The sequence below is a fragment of the Corythoichthys intestinalis genome, chromosome 16, assembly GCF_030265065.1.
Source record: "Corythoichthys intestinalis isolate RoL2023-P3 chromosome 16, ASM3026506v1, whole genome shotgun sequence".
NCBI lineage: Eukaryota > Metazoa > Chordata > Actinopteri > Syngnathiformes > Syngnathidae > Corythoichthys > Corythoichthys intestinalis.
The window spans coordinates 22,275,434-22,294,725 of NC_080410.1; the positions used below are offsets into that span (position 1 = coordinate 22,275,434).

General features: G+C 39.7%; 2 protein-coding genes across 2 annotated transcripts; both read right to left on the reverse strand.

The window, feature by feature from the left end:
• Window positions 1-1,087: 1,087 nt before the first annotated feature.
• mylpfa (myosin light chain, phosphorylatable, fast skeletal muscle a) lies at window positions 1,088-6,004 on the reverse strand. The gene is made up of 7 exons (XM_057817807.1): window positions 5,846-6,004; window positions 4,694-4,792; window positions 4,040-4,115; window positions 3,464-3,568; window positions 3,301-3,379; window positions 2,897-2,945; window positions 1,088-1,719 (listed from the first exon to the last, which is right to left on the reverse strand). Exons 1-7 carry the CDS (start codon window positions 5,846-5,848, stop codon window positions 1,618-1,620), a joined length of 513 nt encoding a protein of 170 aa, XP_057673790.1. The 5' UTR covers window positions 5,849-6,004; the 3' UTR covers window positions 1,088-1,617.
• A 5,714-nt stretch (window positions 6,005-11,718) lies between these two features.
• pheta2 (PH domain containing endocytic trafficking adaptor 2) lies at window positions 11,719-18,827 on the reverse strand. Its single transcript, XM_057817109.1, has 4 exons — window positions 18,659-18,827; window positions 16,364-16,451; window positions 15,996-16,299; window positions 11,719-15,896 (listed from the first exon to the last, which is right to left on the reverse strand). The coding sequence occupies exons 2-4, from the start codon at window positions 16,442-16,444 to the stop codon at window positions 15,553-15,555; spliced, it is 729 nt and encodes a 242-aa protein (XP_057673092.1). The 5' UTR covers window positions 16,445-16,451; window positions 18,659-18,827; the 3' UTR covers window positions 11,719-15,552.
• Window positions 18,828-19,292: the final 465 nt, after the last annotated feature.

Genomic DNA, 19,292 nt, shown 5'->3' on the forward strand with positions numbered 1-19,292 from the left:
GATCCCTCGGAATACGGTAAAACTTCAAGTCTCTCCTTCCATCTTCTCTGTTAGTGCAACCAACAGCCACACACGCCTTCACCATTTTGATTATTAATGTTAAGGAGCAGAAAAACACGCCGTAAATAGGAGAAATGTACGTAGCCGTAACAGGTTAACACTATGTTTTGACGGACAAGTGGGCGGTACCATTCAGGAGAGCGGAGCTGTGACGTCACGTGGGTAGGGTCTATTGACATCTTCATATGCAAAACAAATCTTACTGTCGTTGTCATAGCCATAATAAGTTGACTTTATTTTCTTACGGCAAAATTTGACATTCAAAAAAGTCAACGTATTGTTTCATCTAATTATTAACGGTAGGGTTGCCACCTTTCAGAAATAAGAAATACGGGACGCCCTCCTCGCACACAAAAGCTGTACAGGCGGATGAAAAAAGGGACATCCCAAAAAGTCCTAAAATGCATAGAAATGTATCTATTCATTTATATTACGCATTACTTCAATACAGAATGCAACATTTAATTCCCAATTTCAGATTGTTCCTTATTTTAAGGGACAGGTGGCAACCCTAATTAATGGTGAAAAATTATGCATTGCCTAGTGGTAACTGTCAAGATTCATCTTTTTATACCATTTGAGCCATTTTAAGATGAAGAAACGTTGGATTTTTGTGAACATACATGTTTCAGTCCTCTAAAGGGGTGGTGATATAGTGTTTTATTAGGTCCTTTAAATCTCAGTGTTATTCACGATGGAGTTCCAATCGTGACTCTTTTCATTCTGTTGTGTTTCATTTTAAGTTACTTTGTCAATGGCAGCCAATTGGTTAAAATGACAGTTATGAAGTTGAAGAATAGCAAATCAGTACTGGTCTTGACTGGCCTGGGACTGAAAAAAAACATTAAAAATGTACAAATGAGTGGATAGTCCCAAAGCCAAAAATGAGAATCTGAAAAACCCTTTTTGCTTTTCACCTTCAAGCTTAGCTTACCCTTGTTCTTGACCTCCAAAATGGTGGACACACAAAATCCGTCCAGTCCTGCCCCTGATCCCAACAAAGAGCCACTAAGCACAGACACACTTGTACAAAAGGAAAGAGGTTTTATTCACAGTTTGTCCCTTTTTATTCAGTACAGAGGAAAGGCGAGATGAATAGGGACGTCGTGGAGCAATTTACGAAGGAAGAGGAGGCCGGCGACCACGCCGTGAAGAGCAGAGGAGGAAACGTCGCCGAAGATGTGAATGTTTTCTTTCGGGGACGTCCCTCTTCTCCCTTCATGTGTCATCCCTTCCAGCCCCAGAGGACCTCTTCGGAATGGGAATGAGGGCCCCCCCAGGTGGTCTCAAGAGGACGCGTGGAAAGAAGATGGCTGGCGTATACGAATGATGACGTCATTTTTTATTGAAAAGCATCCCCTGTTCCCCCATAAGCCGACACAGACATCCCGTGAGCCCCCGCAAGTCTCTGCTTTGAACGAGAGAAGGGGGGATAGGGCGGGGGGTGACCCCACGGGTACACACGGAGGGTGGGATGGAGGGAAGCAGGCAGGGAAGTAGGAAGGAGAGGGAAGGCAGGAAAAAGCGAAGGGATTTGTCGTCTTTCTTCCAGTCTTCTTACTCCTCCTTCTCCTCTCCGTGTGTGATGACGTAGCAGATGTTCTTGTAGTCAACGTTGCCCGCGACATCAGGGGGGAAGGCGGCCCACATGTTCTTGATCTGAGGGGGGGGGTGACAAGAAGTGAAGGAGTCAGTTTACTTTGAAATGTTATTCTCAATTTAAACTTAATTCAACTTAACTTCAACTTAATTCTTTTGCGTATTGAAGGAAATAATACCTTTTCTCATATTTACTTTTGGCAGTTTGTATTACTCTAACACACCTAATATAAAATAAATAGAATTTATATCATAGTTTTAAAAAACAAGCAAAATATACTTGATATTATGGACTTGGAATGACTGGAAATTGCAGCGCCAAGACAACGGGCAGAATAGGGCATAAGAGATACAGGACACCTTCTGACCACGGAAGCCCAACGCGTGTGTCATGCAGCTGACTGAGCGAGATTGACTCTGACAAGCAGGTGATAGGCAAGACATCTACAAGCCCATGTCTGGCCCACCAAAAGGCCGCCATCAGCTCTTCTGTGGGGCCAACTATGGACTGTCCAGAACAAGGACGAGGCATGCTGCTTTACCACAAAGAAAGCCTGATATCACACTGATAACACAAGAAGACCAAGGCTGAGAACTTGAACACTCAGTGCCTCTTTGGCGCTAAGGTGGACAAAACCTCCTACTCCGGTTGCTTCAGTAACGGTGACTCCGCAACTATGACGCACGAATTATACAGCCCAACCTGCAACAGAAGATTATCCTAAACCCATCTTCCGGCTCACATACCGGCCCGCGAGAGCCTTAAAAAATACTGAATGTTTAACTAATCGTTGTCATTTTTCCCAGGAATCTTTTGTTGACTTGTGATATGGTGACCCTGGATCCAGTTTGCCTCCTCACCTGGGTCTCTCTGATCTGTATGATTGCTGCCGACTTGGAATAAATTGTCAACTTGTATTTTGAAGCTTTTTTTTCCAGCTTTTAAAATGTAGTCAGTGCAAGGGGTTAAACTTAAAACTAAGGTGAATGCGTGGAGTTTGGCCTTTTGGCCGGGTTGTCGGGGTCCGCCGACCCGGGTCGTTGGAATTGCGCGAGCGCGGTTCTGGCGATTGGGCTGTTTTGATTCTAGCAATCTTGCTAAAAGGTCACATTCCTTCAGTATCAATAGAGGGAGCCCGCGTGCCACACTTTGAGGGCCACTGATCTAAGCCATACATGATGTCTGAATAAAAAAAAATTTAAAAAAAAGATTCAAAAGCAGAAATAGACAGTTTACCTCCTCCTTGGAGAACCTGTCGCACTGAGTGGTCAGGAGCTCCTCCAAGCTGAAGACACGAAGGAGAAAATAGTTAGAATAGAATAGAATAAAAAATGACTTACAGTCACTGCAGTACATATTATTAACAAACAATGTATCCCTTTAAAAGAAAAAAGTTGAACCTAATTCTTTGCCTGCCACTGACGACGCTAGATGTCCGATCCATTTGGACTGGGAGAGGGCAAATTCGCCCCTCCCAGTTTGGATTGGACGTCCTGTGCCGTCAATGGCGCTGAATGATGAGCATTAACAACCAGTCCTCCTTGTTTAAATGAATTGGAAGTTTATCTTTGTCAATGTCAAGCATGACCCTACTGAGGAAACCCTACTAAAGAAATGTGAAGATGAAGAGTAAAACTCACAACTGCTTCTTGATGGTTCCGGTACCCTCGGGGTCCAGGACCTTGAAGGCGCTGAGAATGACGTCTTCGGGGTCAGCGCCTGTGAAGGAAATTAGGTCATTAATGAAGAAAGAAAAAAAAGTAATTATAGATTACTCTTGGTATGAAATAGCTAAAAACCTACCCTTCAGCTTCTCGCCGAACATGGTGAGGAAGACGGTGAAGTTGATGGGGCCGCTGGCCTCCTTGATCATGGCCTCCAGCTCTTCGTTCTTCGTATTCAGCTGGCCTGCAACGAGGATAGAAGAAGATCAGATTGCAGTAATAAGCACTTGGAACACAAACATATGGAAATTTGATAAGTCTGTCGTCCTGCCCTTGTCAAGGTTTCACGACTACTCTCAATCACTCACAAACTAGAGTAATATTCATCATTGTTTGCATTGTATAAAGATTATTTTTGGGATTATTGTTTGTCTCCATGGATTACTCACCAATTTGTGTTCAAATATTGGTTGCTTCGAGAGGGTATACCAAGTGTTATTTGCTGGTTTGTGGCATGTTCCATTTTATGTTAGCATTAAGCTAGCAAGGGCATTCCTAAGGAAAAATGATTTGGTTGTTGTTGTTTTTTTCATGTCTGGGTGAGTGATGTTGGATGTTGATTTTTGTGAACTGGGGGCATGTGAAGCCCTATGAATTTAATGATTAAGGGCTTCCTAAATAAACCTCACTTGTAGAGTTGAGAAAAATACTTTACCCAAAGAGGCCAGAACGTCCCTCAGATCATCTTTGCTGATGATGCCGTCTCTGTTCTGGTCGATGATTGTGAAGGCCTACGAGAAGACAAATTAATGGAGACATGAAGGACACCCAAGATATATTGGGTTCTCGTTTGAGTTCATGTGGAAAGCTAAAACCTTCTGGATGCTTGTCAATAAGAGTTTCCCCTTACTGAGCGAGGTCCTTGCAGTACAGTAGTCACATTCCACCAGCTTTCCTTACAGTTAAATTGGGACGAGCAGGGAGCAGCTGTGTGATTCGTCTCCTCAGATGAAACTTAAGATCTTTGATTTGAATCTTGGCCGCCATGCTAATGCTTCCCGCAAGATGGCATCATGATCAAAGATAGTCTTGTATGTGATGGCCCTATTCTAGGGGGAATTTATGTACAGCCCTGGTGTGAGGTGTAATTTTGGGGTGGAGTGACAGCTGGACAGGGGAGGTCAAAGGTAAGCTAAACAGGAAGGAGGCGTCGGACATTTCATCTCAGTGCAAACGATGTGCTTGTTTAAGTGTCATAAGTGAATGGTTTGTTGGTGTTTAGGAGGTGTGGGGCAAATAGCAACCATAGAGGAAATTAAGTGCAAGTGGGTCCAACAAGTTATTGAATTTGGGTGGGGTGGGTACTCACCTCCTTGTACTCCTGAATCTGACTCTGCTCAAACATGGAGAACACGTTGGAGGAGCCGCTGTCTCCGGCTGCCTGCCTCCTCTTGGCCTTCTTGGGTGCCTGTGTGACGAATCGAGAAGAAAAGTTAATTTGTTATTGATAAGGATGATTGAAGTCTTCATTCAAATCAAGGTTTAACATCTGCATATTTGCTTAATTACATAGTTCGACTTACTCTTTTATATACTTCTGTTTATTTGCTCACTTTCTAACACCTGCTTACTTTGATTCTTGTTCACTTTCATGCTTACGTTGTTTGCTTACTTATTGTCTTGCTCTCTTATCTATTTACTTTGTTGCTTTATTGTTGTCAAGCATACTTTTACCAACTTGCTTTTACAGAAACTTTTGAAATGTGCTTGATCGATAGCATTTTTTTTTTTTTTTTGCTTACATGTATTTACATTCTTATTTACTTGTTAGGATGGCTCTTTACTATTAAGGACATACTTGCTATCACTAGCTTACCGTCATCAAAAATTTTGCGAAATTATTTTTTTACTTATAGTGATTTGACTCTTACTACCTACTTGCCCATTCAATTTCTGACTCTCTTTCCTGTATTTTCTTGCTTTACTTGCTTGCTTACACAATCAATTTACGTTATTTTTGCTTAATTAAGTAAATCCTTGCTTCATTGCTTACTTGCTTGTCTACATCCTTACACACATTTTTTTTTACTTGTGCCGCTTTGCTTGCCAACGAACTTCTTGTTGCCTATGCATACTTAGTTTCTTTCTTAGGATTTTTACTTCCATACATACTTGCCTTGACTTGCTTGTTGTCTTACTTTTGCTTACGTGAAATAATGAATAGCCTTCTTGCTAGGTTGTGATTTATTAATTTTATTTGTTTACTCCACATCACTTATTTCCTTTCTCACATATGCTAATGTAACTCATGCTAAATTAGGCTTTGGAATTGGAAAAAAAAACAAATTATGGTCCTTGTTCCTGTGATCCAATACATTAGTCATATTAATAATATATTTTGCATCCTTAAATGGGTGGTCTTCTTCCAAGGTAAACAACAAGAAAAAACAAATAATTCCAGGATGTAGGGTGAAAATGTAGTCGAAGCAAGTGAGTCCACGTCGGCGGGGCAGCTACTCACCATCTCGAGACGCTGAGAGCAGAGGTTTGGGACGATGAAGAAAGAGAGGAGAGGGTGAAACCGCGTTGGTCATTTGCCCCCGGGGGGCTTATATAGCCCTGGGCCCCCTTGTCTAACTTTAGCCACAGCCTCAAGTTTGGATGGGGGATAAAAAAGAGAGCGAGAGGGGAGGATGCTTAGGGACGAGCGGATGGCAATAGCCGATGAGACAGAACGGCGGTGACGGCGTATCCTCTTACAGGAGAGCCGAAATAGATGTGGGGAGTCTTGGAATTAAAGTCAACCTGATAGCCGAGGGAGCTTGGAGCGGGTCCTCCGTCCCACGTGGACTAATAAGGACATTGAGGACACGGATGCTCGAAGGACTGAGGAACGAGCGCTCCCTCCTCCCTTCCCACTCCTTGTGTTCCACGCCGACACTAGACGCTTTTATTTTTGGGACCTCGGTGGGATATCATCGTGAATATGCAATCCACGCCGCCTTGACCGTGTATGTGCACGGCTCCCGGGGAATCATGTCACATTCAATGACATCACACAAATTCAGAATATTAATACTTCCTTAATGAAATATTTATCTTGCGGAACAAAAATTAAAGTTTTTTTTTTTTTTTTTTGATGAAAACAGCCATCACTGCAATAGGACGTTATGAAAACAAAGATTTACAATAAAATTAAATAGAATGAAAAGTATTGAACAGTTTGTTTATAATGAGTTCATGTTTCAATTCAATTCATTTTGCTGCTCCTTTTGGTTCACCCAACCACCAGGAGGCAATATAACACAGTCATATACACAAAATGGAGAAGATTCAGCACTTCTCTTAGTGACATAACAAGTTCCAATAATATTCACCATTGTTTGCAGAAGGTAAATAATATACATGTGATTATTGTCTGTTTTCATGGATGGTGCCACAATTTGTGTTTAAATAGGGGGTTATGAGCATAGGCGGAGTTTGACTTTTGGGCAGGGGGGGCACAACATGTTGATGACCCCGAAACGCAGTGTCAGCAATAAAATTAACTTACAAGAATATTTATAAAAATAAGTTGACAATGAGGGTTTTTTGTGTCCCATCATTCTTGAGGGGAATTCTGAATCAGGCTGCTTAGGCAATACTTTTCGCCAAGATCTTCAACCATTGAATATGGTACGCCTGCCGGTGTTGTGCCAATGTAGTTACTTCAGTCAAAAAATGTATCCCCTGGGCTGAGCCATATGGAGGTAGATTTGTGTCTTTATTATTTAATCCCCCCCAAAAAATTCGCTTCAATCAAAAAAATTGCAAAAAAAAAATTGAAACTCCCAAAAAATGCATGTGAAAGCTATTTCTTTATTGATTTTTTTTGGTTTTTTGATAGGAGTCAAGTTTTTGTTGATTGAAGTAAAGTTGATTTGTGTTCTGTGTGTGGATGTTTTTGTCTTTATTATTCAATTAAAAAAATAAGATGCTTCAAAAAATGTATATCTTCAAAAAGAAAAATAAATTTAATCAAAAAAAGGAAAAATTTCAATCATAGAAAACGTTTTGAATGTGAAAAAATATTTGAGATCGAAAAATTTGCATTTTGACACTTAATTTTTCATCCATCCATCCATCCATTATCTTCCGCTTAGTCCGGGGTCGGGTCGCGGGGGCAGCAGCTTTAGCAGGGAAGCCCAGACTTCCCTCTCCCCAGCCACTTCAGCTTTTTCATTGAAAAAGTTTTCTTTGATTTTTGTGTTGGACCATTTATGGTAGGACATTTGTGTCTAAATCATTCAACCCCCCCTCCCCCCCCCAAAAAAAATCAATCGAAGAAAAAACTCATTTGAAAAATAAAATTGCCCTCCTAGTCACATGATCTGTTCGAAAAATAATTTTGACCCATTATAAAAATATATTTTTTTGTTCATTTCATTCATTTTTGTTGCAGTTTTATTGCTTTACAATTTTTATATAGATAGAGGAAAGTCAATTTCATGCAATGACACTTTTCGGCCACCAGGGGGGGCCTGGCCCTTCCAGCCCCCCCTTAAAATCCACTTATGGTTATAAGCCCTACTTTTGTTTAGCCTGTCTATGGTGTTTTTTTTGTTGTTGTTAGCATTATGCTAGCAGGGGCTCCTAAGCCAAAGTGATTTGCTTGTTTTAAATACAGAATTGTAATTATGTTTAACTTGGCATAAAAGCAGTGAAAATTTGTTCACTATTGTCCACATCACTAACTGCTAAGTCTTCTTTCTGACTGCCTGTCATCATAAAATTTATGAGCCTTCACTGGAGCGTGAAAATGAACGACAACATGTCAGACACATGAACACACCGTTAATCTCTGTCTGTATGCTCTCTGTGCAAAGGTGTGACTTTGCTGCTTGGCATTTTCTGCACCTGTTTGCCAATCGGGACCTCCTCCACTTTTAAACCCCACTACGTTTCTAAGGCCCCTCCCTAGCCGAAACATAAGGGGATTACTCGGGATGTCGTTGGTGATGGCAGCAGACGTTCGCAGGAAAAAGGGGACAGCTGGGCGTGACCGAAATAGCAAAATAAACTTGAGCCACCGCCAAGGGCTTGCGAGGGGTGGCGGATGCGCGGGGGGAGCTCAAACCCTCACAAAACGTTTTGCTCGTGTTTGTGTTTTTGTGTCCAAATTTACCCATCCTTAATCCGCGCTCATTTCATTAACAAACCACCCATCGGTTGAGGCTATTATTGACTGTTTATGTTTCCACGGATCTTTTTTCACCTGCTGTGCTGGTTCACCTCTTAACCGCATACAGTTGAGGCCTGATTATTTATTATGGAGCAACCTGGGCCTTGGTCGCCCCTGACCCCCTGTCGCTTGTGTCAGATGACCTTTGACCTTGGCCATACGTAACTGTCACCACCTTGTTGGATGATTGATGTACGATGCCACGCTGTCATTTGGTCTTTAAAGAACCTTTCTTCTTTATGGTGCTGAAACATAAACTGTTGAAAGTGTGACTGGGGGCCCTTTGCTGGCCTACAGATAATTTTTTGATGGGCCCACATAATAGAGAAGCCGAAACCTGTTTCTCTTCGCAATGTGATGTGCGTGACGATCATGAGAAAAAAATTCGAAGAAGCCATGCCTGAAAACACACAGGAAGATTGCCATTTTGGTAGTAAAAGCCCATTTTGTTTTTTGTTTTTAAAATTTAGCCCAGAAGTCAGCTTCACATAGCAGCATTACCTGTACAGTAATATCCATATTCATCACAGCAAGACTGCTATTTTGGTTTCAAACAGACAGCAGCTATTACACACATCTTAACCCGTGATAATGAACATAACAACAACCTGTCTCCTTTTTCTGCTCTTTCTCGTGTACAGACTGACCTTCCTCACCCGTCACGTCACACATACGCTGACACGTCTGTACGTCGCATGTTGGCATATGCAACGTGACACCATCCCTTGGCATGCGTTTCCAAAACCATCCATCATTCTGACTTGATTGGCATTCTTGTCTGCCAGCCTGTCTAGCTGTCTGAGAGTGTGGCTGTAGTAAGTTAGTAACAGGGTAATATTTTTGAACCTCTAAGTTGACTTTTTGAGGTGTTATTGCAAGACATCTAACCTGATATAGATTCTGAAAGTATTTATTTATTTTTTTATTTATCTCTTGCAATGTACGTTCCTAAATATTTCACTTTAACAAGCAGACAAGTTGATTATATAGTATGTGGCGCCTTCTGTTGGTAGAAAATAGATAACACTTCTACCTGGGAGGCTCGTTTTGCTGTGGTTGATTCAAGGGTGTAGGTTTGCATAGGGCACAACCAACTTTTCAGGATGCGCAAATTGTCCCCACCAACTTCAAGTAACCTTGCATTATAAAATGACTTCAGTTATATTAGTTATTTAGATTGTATTTTCATATGTTCTAAGGATAGAATTGACCCTTTCATTAATACTAGGGTTGTTCAGATCAGAGGTCGCGTTAACCGAATATTTTCCGTCGTTGACTGTTTTTTTAAAACGGTGACGGAAAAAACAAGTCCATCTGTCATTTTGACAGGTTGCAATTCACACCCCAGACCACAGGGTGGCGAGTGAGCATATTAATTAGCTATTGTTTCTCTTGATGCATGACGTCGGAAAAATGTCAAGGCAACTGAGTGTCCGAAGCAGAGGTTGCGCTAGACTTTTTCGTTGTCTGTCATTTTGACTGACAGGGTCATAAAAATCCGGTCATAATCTATTTTTACCCGTCACTTAAATTTTTTAAATGATGATAATGACATTGTGGAGACCCTTTGTTTGACATAATTCATCTTCCGTACTTGTGTGTCCATTTGGCTGAGCGCGTTTACCGGCTACGACAGTCACGTGACAGAGACACTTAAGAGCCGCGCGCGGTCCCCTCTCTATTCACTCGCTCTCGCTATATGTTTCCCCGAAGAGTCGAAATGCTCTCCCGTGAAATGCCTGTTTAAAAATGTTCCCGTTGTTACTTCTTGCGTTCGCTTATAAGTGCCCATTTAAAAAGGAAAAGCGATGGATGATACTACACACAGAGCGTATTATTAACAAATGTTAAAGTTGTATAATCATATAGCGAGAATAAGGAACGTCACTGACAAGCGCAGGCCCCCGCGAGTGGATAGTGAGGGGTCTAGGATAGTGCGCCTACAGCTAACAAGACTCTTAACATTGCATACCGCTTCAACATATTCAATAGTATTTAGTTTTCATTCATTTTAAATTAATATTCTGTCCGAACAAGCTTAACAGAGAATCCACACCGTGCCATCACACATCAAGCAGATGAATATGTAACTTTTTCTCCGCAGTGACAAAAACAGCTAACTGTGGCCCCAGTAGTTAGGTAGCCTACCATATGTAGCATATGGAACAATGAATTTAACAGTTCACCTGCTGTGGCCTGAACGTAGTCTCACACTTTCCTCCTGGTGCGCATGGACTTGAATTGCGTGCCCGCTTGTGCAGTCCCTGTTTTTTCACCTCTTTTATCAACACCATCGTCGTTTTGGGGCTTTTTGAAGAAACTTCGGACACTCAGTTGCCTTGACATTTTTCAGAGTAAGGCCAACGACGTCATGCATCAAGAGAGACAATAGCTAATTAATAAGCTCACTCGCCACCCTGTGGTCTGGGGTGTGAATTGCAACCGGTCAAAATGACGGATGAACTTCAGTTTTTTCCGTCACTGTTTTTAAAAAATCGGTCAACGACGGAAAATATTCGGTTAACGCGACCCCTGGTCCGAAGTTTCTTCAAAAAGCCCCAAAACGACGATGGTGTTGATAAAAGAGGTGAAAAAAGAGGGACTGATGCAGTGGAGGATGAAGGACAAACAAGCAATCAGCCCTCGGCAACTACTGAGCGAGCAAGCGGCAGCAAGGAGGTCAGGAGGGGGTACAGAGTGTGAGACTGCGTTCAGGCCACAGCAGGTGAACTGTTAATTTCATTGTTCCATATGTAGCCTACCTACTGGGGCCACAGTCAGCTGTTTTTTTCACTGCGGAGAATAAGTAACATATTCATCTGCTTGATCTGTGACGGCACGGTTTGGATTCTCTGTTAAGCTTGTTCGGTCAGAATATCAATTAAAAATGAATGAAAACTAAATACTATTGAATATGTCATTATTATGATTTTAAAAATTTAAGTGACGGGTAAAAATAGATTATGACCGGATTTTTATGACCCTGTCAGTCAAAATGACAGACAACGAAAACGTCTAGCGCAACCTCTGGTTCAGATCATGTTTTTTTGCTCCCGATCTGATCTCGATCATTTTAGTTTGAGTATCTGCCGATCCCGATATTTCCCGATCCGATTGCTTTTTTTTTTTGCTCCCGATTCAAATCCAATCATTTCCGATAATTTTTCCCGATCATGTACATTTTGGCAATGCATTAAGAAAAAAAAAAGAATAAAACTCAGACGAATATATACATTCAACATACAGTACATAAGTACTGTATTTGTTTATTATGGCAATAAATCCTCAAGATGGCATTTACATTATTAAAATTCTTTCTGTGAGAAGGATCCACGGATAGAAAGACTTGTAATTCTTAAAGGATACATGTGACTTTGTATATTGTGACTAAATATTGCCATCTAGTGTATTTGTTGAGCTTTCAGTAAATGATACTGTAGCCATTTAACTGTTCTGCCCATATGCATGATGGGAAGTGCAACCATGACTGTGCGTAGTGGTACCAATTGATATATCTTCTCTGCATTGGGAAATAAGATAGCGTATTAAGAAATAGATCAATCACTATCTTTCTTCCCCACATTGCTTCCCACGATATTTCTAGTTGTAGGGAGAGGGATTGTAAGACTTTAGCCAATTAAAAAAAGTCTTCAAAGGCTGCCAAAATTCATTCTACTCATTTTACACTGCCTTTTATATATAGGTAAAACGGCGCCATTACACATTGAACGCGACAATCCGTGAGTGGGTCGTGCAGCGCATGCGTTAATTGCGTTAAATATTTTAACATGTTAATAAAAAATAAAAAAAAATCGATCGGGATGCCTCTAATTATTACCGTATTTTTTGGACTATAAGCAGGGGTGAAAGTGGCTAGAATTTCTTGCCGGAACTCCCCGACGTGAAGGTCGCCAAGGAGCCAGAAATTTTATTTATTTTTCATTCAAAATTGTATTTTTTCAATGATTTGCAAAATAAAAGTTAACAAAAACAGCAATAACCCCAACCGCCATCTCCTAATTTTTATTTTCCCTCAATTCCTCACATACTAATTGCTTAAGAACATAGGATATATATTCAAATTGAAGTTAATGTAACCATTTTTTTAAAAATAATAAACATATATGTAACATACATTTAAAAAAAATAAGTACAAATGACTTATATTATGCATAGTGAAATGGAATAAAGTTTGAAGATCGTGCAAACATTGACTTTTTTCAATCATAAGGAAATAAATAAGTAGCCTAACATAAATGAACAAATAGTCCAAAGTGCACATTGACAGCTAAGATGTTCTGAACCTCCCCATCAGAGCAAATAAAACTAAATATGACAAATAAGCCTCCTCAACTCTTTCATTGCTCTTAAATATTTGATCCATTTTATGTTGCAATGCTCTTTTTTGTCACATCAATTTAACAAGTTTTTTTTTTTTTTGCTATTCCAGAAAACATGCACATTTGAACCAATCAGAGCTAACCATCTCTGCTGATTGAACGGATAAATGAGTCCAGGCGTTTTGCTTTGCTGCGTGCATTCGCACATTGACGTGACTCATCATCGTCAGACTCAGATAACTGCAGCAGCTGGGGAAACCTCCATGCCGTCCGTGGAATAAAATCAATAATAAATATTGGTGGAGACAGATTACGCTACACAAGCACTTCATTATGCTTGTTGTTACCACTTGTGTATGTAAATCTGAAGATTGTTTTCTTCTTGGAGCTGAAATGCATGTGTGGCAGCTTAGCATTTTTTTTTTTTTTTTTACATAGAGTTTTGACATTTGCTGTCATTTTTTCAGAATCAAAGCACCGTGAATCTTATACCGGAACTGCGTTCTGGCCCTGAATCTTATACCGGAACTGCGTTCCTGACCGTTCTGGCCCATTTTCACCCCTGACTATAAGTCGCAGTTTTTTTCATAGCTTGGCTGGGGGTGCGACTTATACTCTGGAGCGACTTATGTGTGAAATTATTAAGACATTATTATATCATTTCACATGTTGTTTTGGAGTGACATGGGTGTTTTGTAAACTTGTTAGCAAGCTCTTTATGCTATAGTTATCTGAATAACTCTTAATAGCAATGTAATATTGTATTTTTTTTAATTGCCTTTCAAGATGACATCTGTTCTATGTGTTGGATTTTATCAAGTAAATTTCCCCCCAAAATGCGACTTATATTCTGGTGCGACTTATACTGTATATGTTTTTTTCCTCTTCGCTGGGCATTTTATGACTGGTGCGACTTATAGTCAGGTACGACTTATAGTCCGAAAAATACGGTAAGTGAATCTTTTTCATTATGTTCAGACATGTGCTGGTCCATTTTTTTCTCAAACGGACGTTTGATTGGCTGATGACTTGACCAACACACCAACACACACACACTCACAGCTCTGACAGGAATACAACATGTCGACAACATGCCGCCTCCTCCGCCCCCTTCGAAGAGGAAGGATGTTAGAAGTTTAGTTCAGCCAGCAGCAGCAAGTAATGTAAAAAGGCGTCAATGTCGTGGAGGTGGGGAACACACCAGATATTTTACTACTGAAAGTCTAACCTTATCAGAGTTAGGATAACATTAAGCTGTGTGAATTTGCTAACCCAAAAAAACTCGAGTAGGAAGCTGCTTAGAGAGAAGCGTCCTCCTGTATCTGTTTTCTAGTGTTAGCGTTAATTAAACTGTGAGAAATGTAGTGAGCTGAGGTTAAACCCTTTCTCCCCAATTTTCATTTTTATTTTGTTTATGTGGTCTTAAAGTAGTCCAAAGGAGCTTTCATTTTTGTTGTTGTGTTTGGCTGCACTTGTGGACAAAATCAGTCGTGTTTTACTTTCAGGAAGGCCCAATTTTTATCTATTTTTGTTATTCCCTGACTAAGAATTTTCAGTTATATATAATTTCTTTATTTAAACAGACAATGTGGCGTGGTCTTGAGACAAATGTTTTTTTTTTTTTATTCATGGATAGTTAAGCGATTATCAACAAGTTTGTATTTATTGTTTATGTTAATATAATTTAAATTATGTTCAAATATTGCTATTTAAATATGCTAATAAAATCTAGACAATTATTCTGGCTTAGGTTTTTCAAAATGTTTCTTTAGTAGTTTTTGAAAACAAAGGTTTGAATCGAAGGTTGTATGACCTGAACCAAAACATATGAAAAGTTAGTGTATGTCAATACAGATTTATTTTGCATTGATTATTAAACCTATCAATTAATTAGGTTCATATTTGTGAGAAATGTAGCCCCTACCTCTGTGCACCTAATCTGTTTGGTTTTATGAACGTCCCGTCCTAAGCAAAAAGTGTACATGCAGGTTATGCTGTTATATCGTCCCTACCAATGTTGAGACCATTCCTACGCCTTTGGGGTGATCATGATCATTTGATTGATTAATTACAAGAAATTAACTCCTTCAGACCTAAGCTTGCTGCTGAAGGACATGATGCTTTCGCGTCTCTAAACCAATAAATACACTGAATTTAGTTGCTATTGCCACTTCTGGGAAATGATTGGATGAAACTTTACCCATTGAAATCAAATCATGAGGCTTGGCATGCCCTCTTTGCTATTTTTGGCTCTTTGAAAATGGCTGACCAAACGGAACTTCAAAAAGGATAACGTAAAGAGCTCATTTCTCATCAAAAGCACATTAACATTAAAAATAACCAATAAAAGCATGCAATACCTCCGACCCAAAAAATGCACTTTGTTCTGGTGTTTGAGAAGAGTAAAAATCAGCGCAGATTTTTTGTGTGTGCACAGCAGGAAAAAAATGCCTGTCTGAAGGGGTTAAATATTACCAAAACATAACATAAATTACAATGTATTATTTGTTTATTATTATTATTATTGAATTATGGATCATCTTATGTACATGCTTACATTGTTTTGTTTTCACTCCATCTGCTGATGACCTACCATTTGAGCTATTATGTGGCCTAAACTCGTGTTTTGAAGTAGATAACATGCCAAGTTCCTTTTCTCCTTTCTTCTCAAAGAGTAATTCCCTTTTCACTCAGATCTATGAGATCTTGCACGTTTGTCTCTGGAGGCTGCCGTCTGGTCAGCCAAGCTTCGCGGGCCTTTTTTACCTCTTGGCCATAGTACTCGTGAAGTTTACGGAACTCCTCCCGTGGATCAGTCCCCAACAGGGGCCACTCGGCGTATGATGGCGGTGTTGGCACATTCAAGGGGGTGACTTGAGTGTTCCACCTGTGCCATGGATTGGGTGACTTTTTGATGACTACTGTTGATAAGGATGAATACAATAATGGTGGTCGTCTGAGGTTTATGGTGCTGTGGGGAGAGTCATCGGAGCCCTGGAGATGCTTTACCGCTGCAAAAAAAATGAAAGATGGGGTCATTGTAATGATTTTGACACACCAAGAAAGAGGATCAATTGTAAAGAGCATAGGCGGGTATCGGATAAGGCTACCTTGATACTGCATGTGCAGGTCTCGTAGAAGCAGCGAGAGGTAGCAGTGGCTGGCGCACAGCAAAGTCCGCACCCAGCTTTCCAGCGTATCTTCATCCCCCGCTGCAAACCGGTAGCTCTTTGTTTCAGACCCCTTGAAGAGCAAACAGAAGCAGAAGCGTCCGTCGGCGTCGGCTCTTTGCACCGCGCATCCCTCCAACACGATAACGCCCAGCAGGTGACGGTCACCAGGCCGCTCTTGGTAGAACAGCAGGTTGGCTTTCAGGACGAACCAGCGCCGATGGTAAGAGCCATTCATCTGTTTCTGCAAGAATTATGGGATTATTCGGCTTCAAACGTACTTTAATTTCATATATTTGGTTGGGAACCTTTTTGTAGAGAAATCCTTCTTTGTCCACCGGTGATGTGCAGGATTGGTAATGAGTCAAAATCTTCTTATGCAGCTTCATAACAATCCTGAATGGGGGAGAACAATATGATAGGAACCTTAACACCCAACCCATGGAACTGGACTTGAAAGAGCAACCTTGCTCCAGCTTGAATCCCAAACTTCAATCGGCATTGACTCCAATCAGCATGCTATCCTAATCCCAACCCTACTCCCCAAGGGTTTGTATTGGGACAGTAGGGACATAACTTTTCAGGATGCTCAAATTGTCCCCACCAACTTTTAAGCAACGCTGTTTGCATTATATAATGACTTCAGTTATACAGGTAATTTAGAAAACCCCACCTCCTTAAAACTGGAGGGGGGGGGGTACTAATTCCCTTGTTTTCAGTGTAAATCTACTAATAAGTGAAATTATTCACCAGTGCTTCAAGTAAATTTTACTCAGATTTCTTGAAATAACAAGATAGCTAGCTGAAACAAAGTTTACAGACTTATTTTAAGCAAAAAGTTTGCATATTTAATCTTAAAACTTGTCAGAAATGTTCTTAATTCAAAAATGGATATTGTTCTAAACCTTATTTGAAAGCATTTTTCTTGAATTAGGTGAGAAATCACCAACTTTTAGATGTATGGGCTTAACAAGAACAAATAGTAATATTTACTTAAAGTAAATGGAAGAATCTGACGCATTAATCTGTTAACTAGTCTTTAACACTCTAAACAAGATGGAGAAAATTATTCAACTAGATTTAAGGAAAATGATCGGATTAAATTGCAGTGTGAAAGTTAATATAAGTCAATACAGATTTATTTTGCATTAATCATTTAGCCTATCAATTAATTAGGTTGATACTGGTGAGAAATGTAGCCCTGACCCCCGTTCACCCAATCTATTTGGTCTTATTAATGTCCCGTACCCAGTCCCGTCCCCAGCAAAAAGTGTAAATGCAGGCATAGACAGAGTTTGATTTTTGGGGCGGGGGGGCACAACACGTTGATGACCCCGAAACTCAGCGTCAGCAATAAAATTAACTTACAAGAATATTTATAATAATAAATTGACAATGAGCGTTTTTTTGTTTCCCATCATTCTTGAGGGGAATTCTAAATCAGGCTTCTTAGGACAGCTATACTTTTCGCCAAGATCGTCATCCATTGAATATGGTACGCCTGTTGGTGTTGTGCCAATGTAGTTACCCCAGGCAAAATTGTATCCCCCTGGGCGGAGCCATATGGAGGTAGTTTTGTGTCGTTATTATTCAATCAAAAAAAAGTTGCTTCAATCAAAATATATATTTTCAACCCAAAAAAAAGTCGCTTCAATTAAAAAAATGTGTTTGAATGCAAAAATAAATTTGAAACTCAAAAAAATAAAAAAAATTTAAAAAATGCATGTAAAAGTTATTTTTCTTTGATTATTATTTTTTTCTTTTAGTTATTTTTTTTTGTTTTTTTTTGTTTTTTTTTGATTAAGCAACTTTTTTGATTGAAGTAACGTTGATTTGTGTTTGGGCCACATTTTTGCTTGGGCATTTTTGTCTTTATTATTTAATCAAAAAACACGTTGCTTCAAAAAAAAAAAAAAACATTTTCAAACAGAAAAATCCCTTCAATCAAAAAAAGAAAAATTTCAATCATAGAAAAAGTTTTAGAATGCGAAAAAATATTTGAGATTGAAAAATTTGCATTTGAACACTTCTTTGATTGAAGCCATCCTTTTTGTGTTTGGGCCATATTATGATTAGGACATTTGTGTCTAAATCATTCAATCCCAAAAAAGTTACTTCAATCAAAAAAAATATTTTCAATCCAAAAAAATCATTTTTAAAAAAATATTTTTTTCTAATATATATATTTTTAAATTATATGCAAAGCAAATGGCTGTCTAAGGTGCTCGAAAAATAATTTTGCCCCATTATAATTTTTTTGTCCATTTCATTCATTTTTCTTGCAGTTTTATTGCTTTATGACTTTTATAGATATAGGAAAGTCAATTACATGCAATGACACTTTTTGGCCACCGGGGGGGCCTAGTCCCCTGGCTCCCCGTTAAAATCTGCTTATGCATGCAGGTTACGCTGTTCTATCGTCCCTTCCAATATTGTGACCAAACCCACGCCCTTGCTACTCCCCATAAACAGTACCCAAAATCCCAACCCACCTGTTAACCCTAACGCCTATCTTAATTCAACTTTAAATCCTCATTACACACAGAACCTAATCATAAACTCTGTATTACGCAAAGTGTGCAGTAACGACAGTAGTGACTCACCTCTGCCAATGCTGAATCTTCTTCTTTAAGTTTATTATTATTATTATTTTAACATTTAAACATATTTTATCGTCTCTCCTCTTTTCCTTTCCATAGAGTGAGACATGGGCACTCTAAAAATGTTTGAATTTCAAAGTTTCAGGTTACTTCCTGTGAGTGCCAGCCCTCGAGGACGAGTGCTGTAAAATATAAATAACTCGACCCACTTCCTGGTAACAGAAACCAGACACATTGTGTTCTCTGTGATGTTACCGAGGCTCTCGCAGAGTCATCACCTAGCAAAAAAAAAAAAGCATCACCTGGAAGTGATGCTTGACCGCTTCTGCATTCTGTGTCACTCGTGACTTACTCCATTATTTCAAGTACATCATTGCCGACTGTTAAATCCTCATTTATGACATTTGTAATTACGCTATAGCCTGTAATATTTAGATTAATGAAGGCTTTATACCCTATTGTTCGAGGATCAGGTGGGCTTTAACTTGCTTGCCCCCCCCCCTTGTTTCTTGTCTTATTGCTTCTATTCTTGACAAGTGCTGATCCCTTTTATCCAGCTGGACCTCATGGAATTTCACATCTAAAACAGTCTCAAGTGTGAGGAAGATTGCAGTAAAGCACAAGATGACTCATGGTG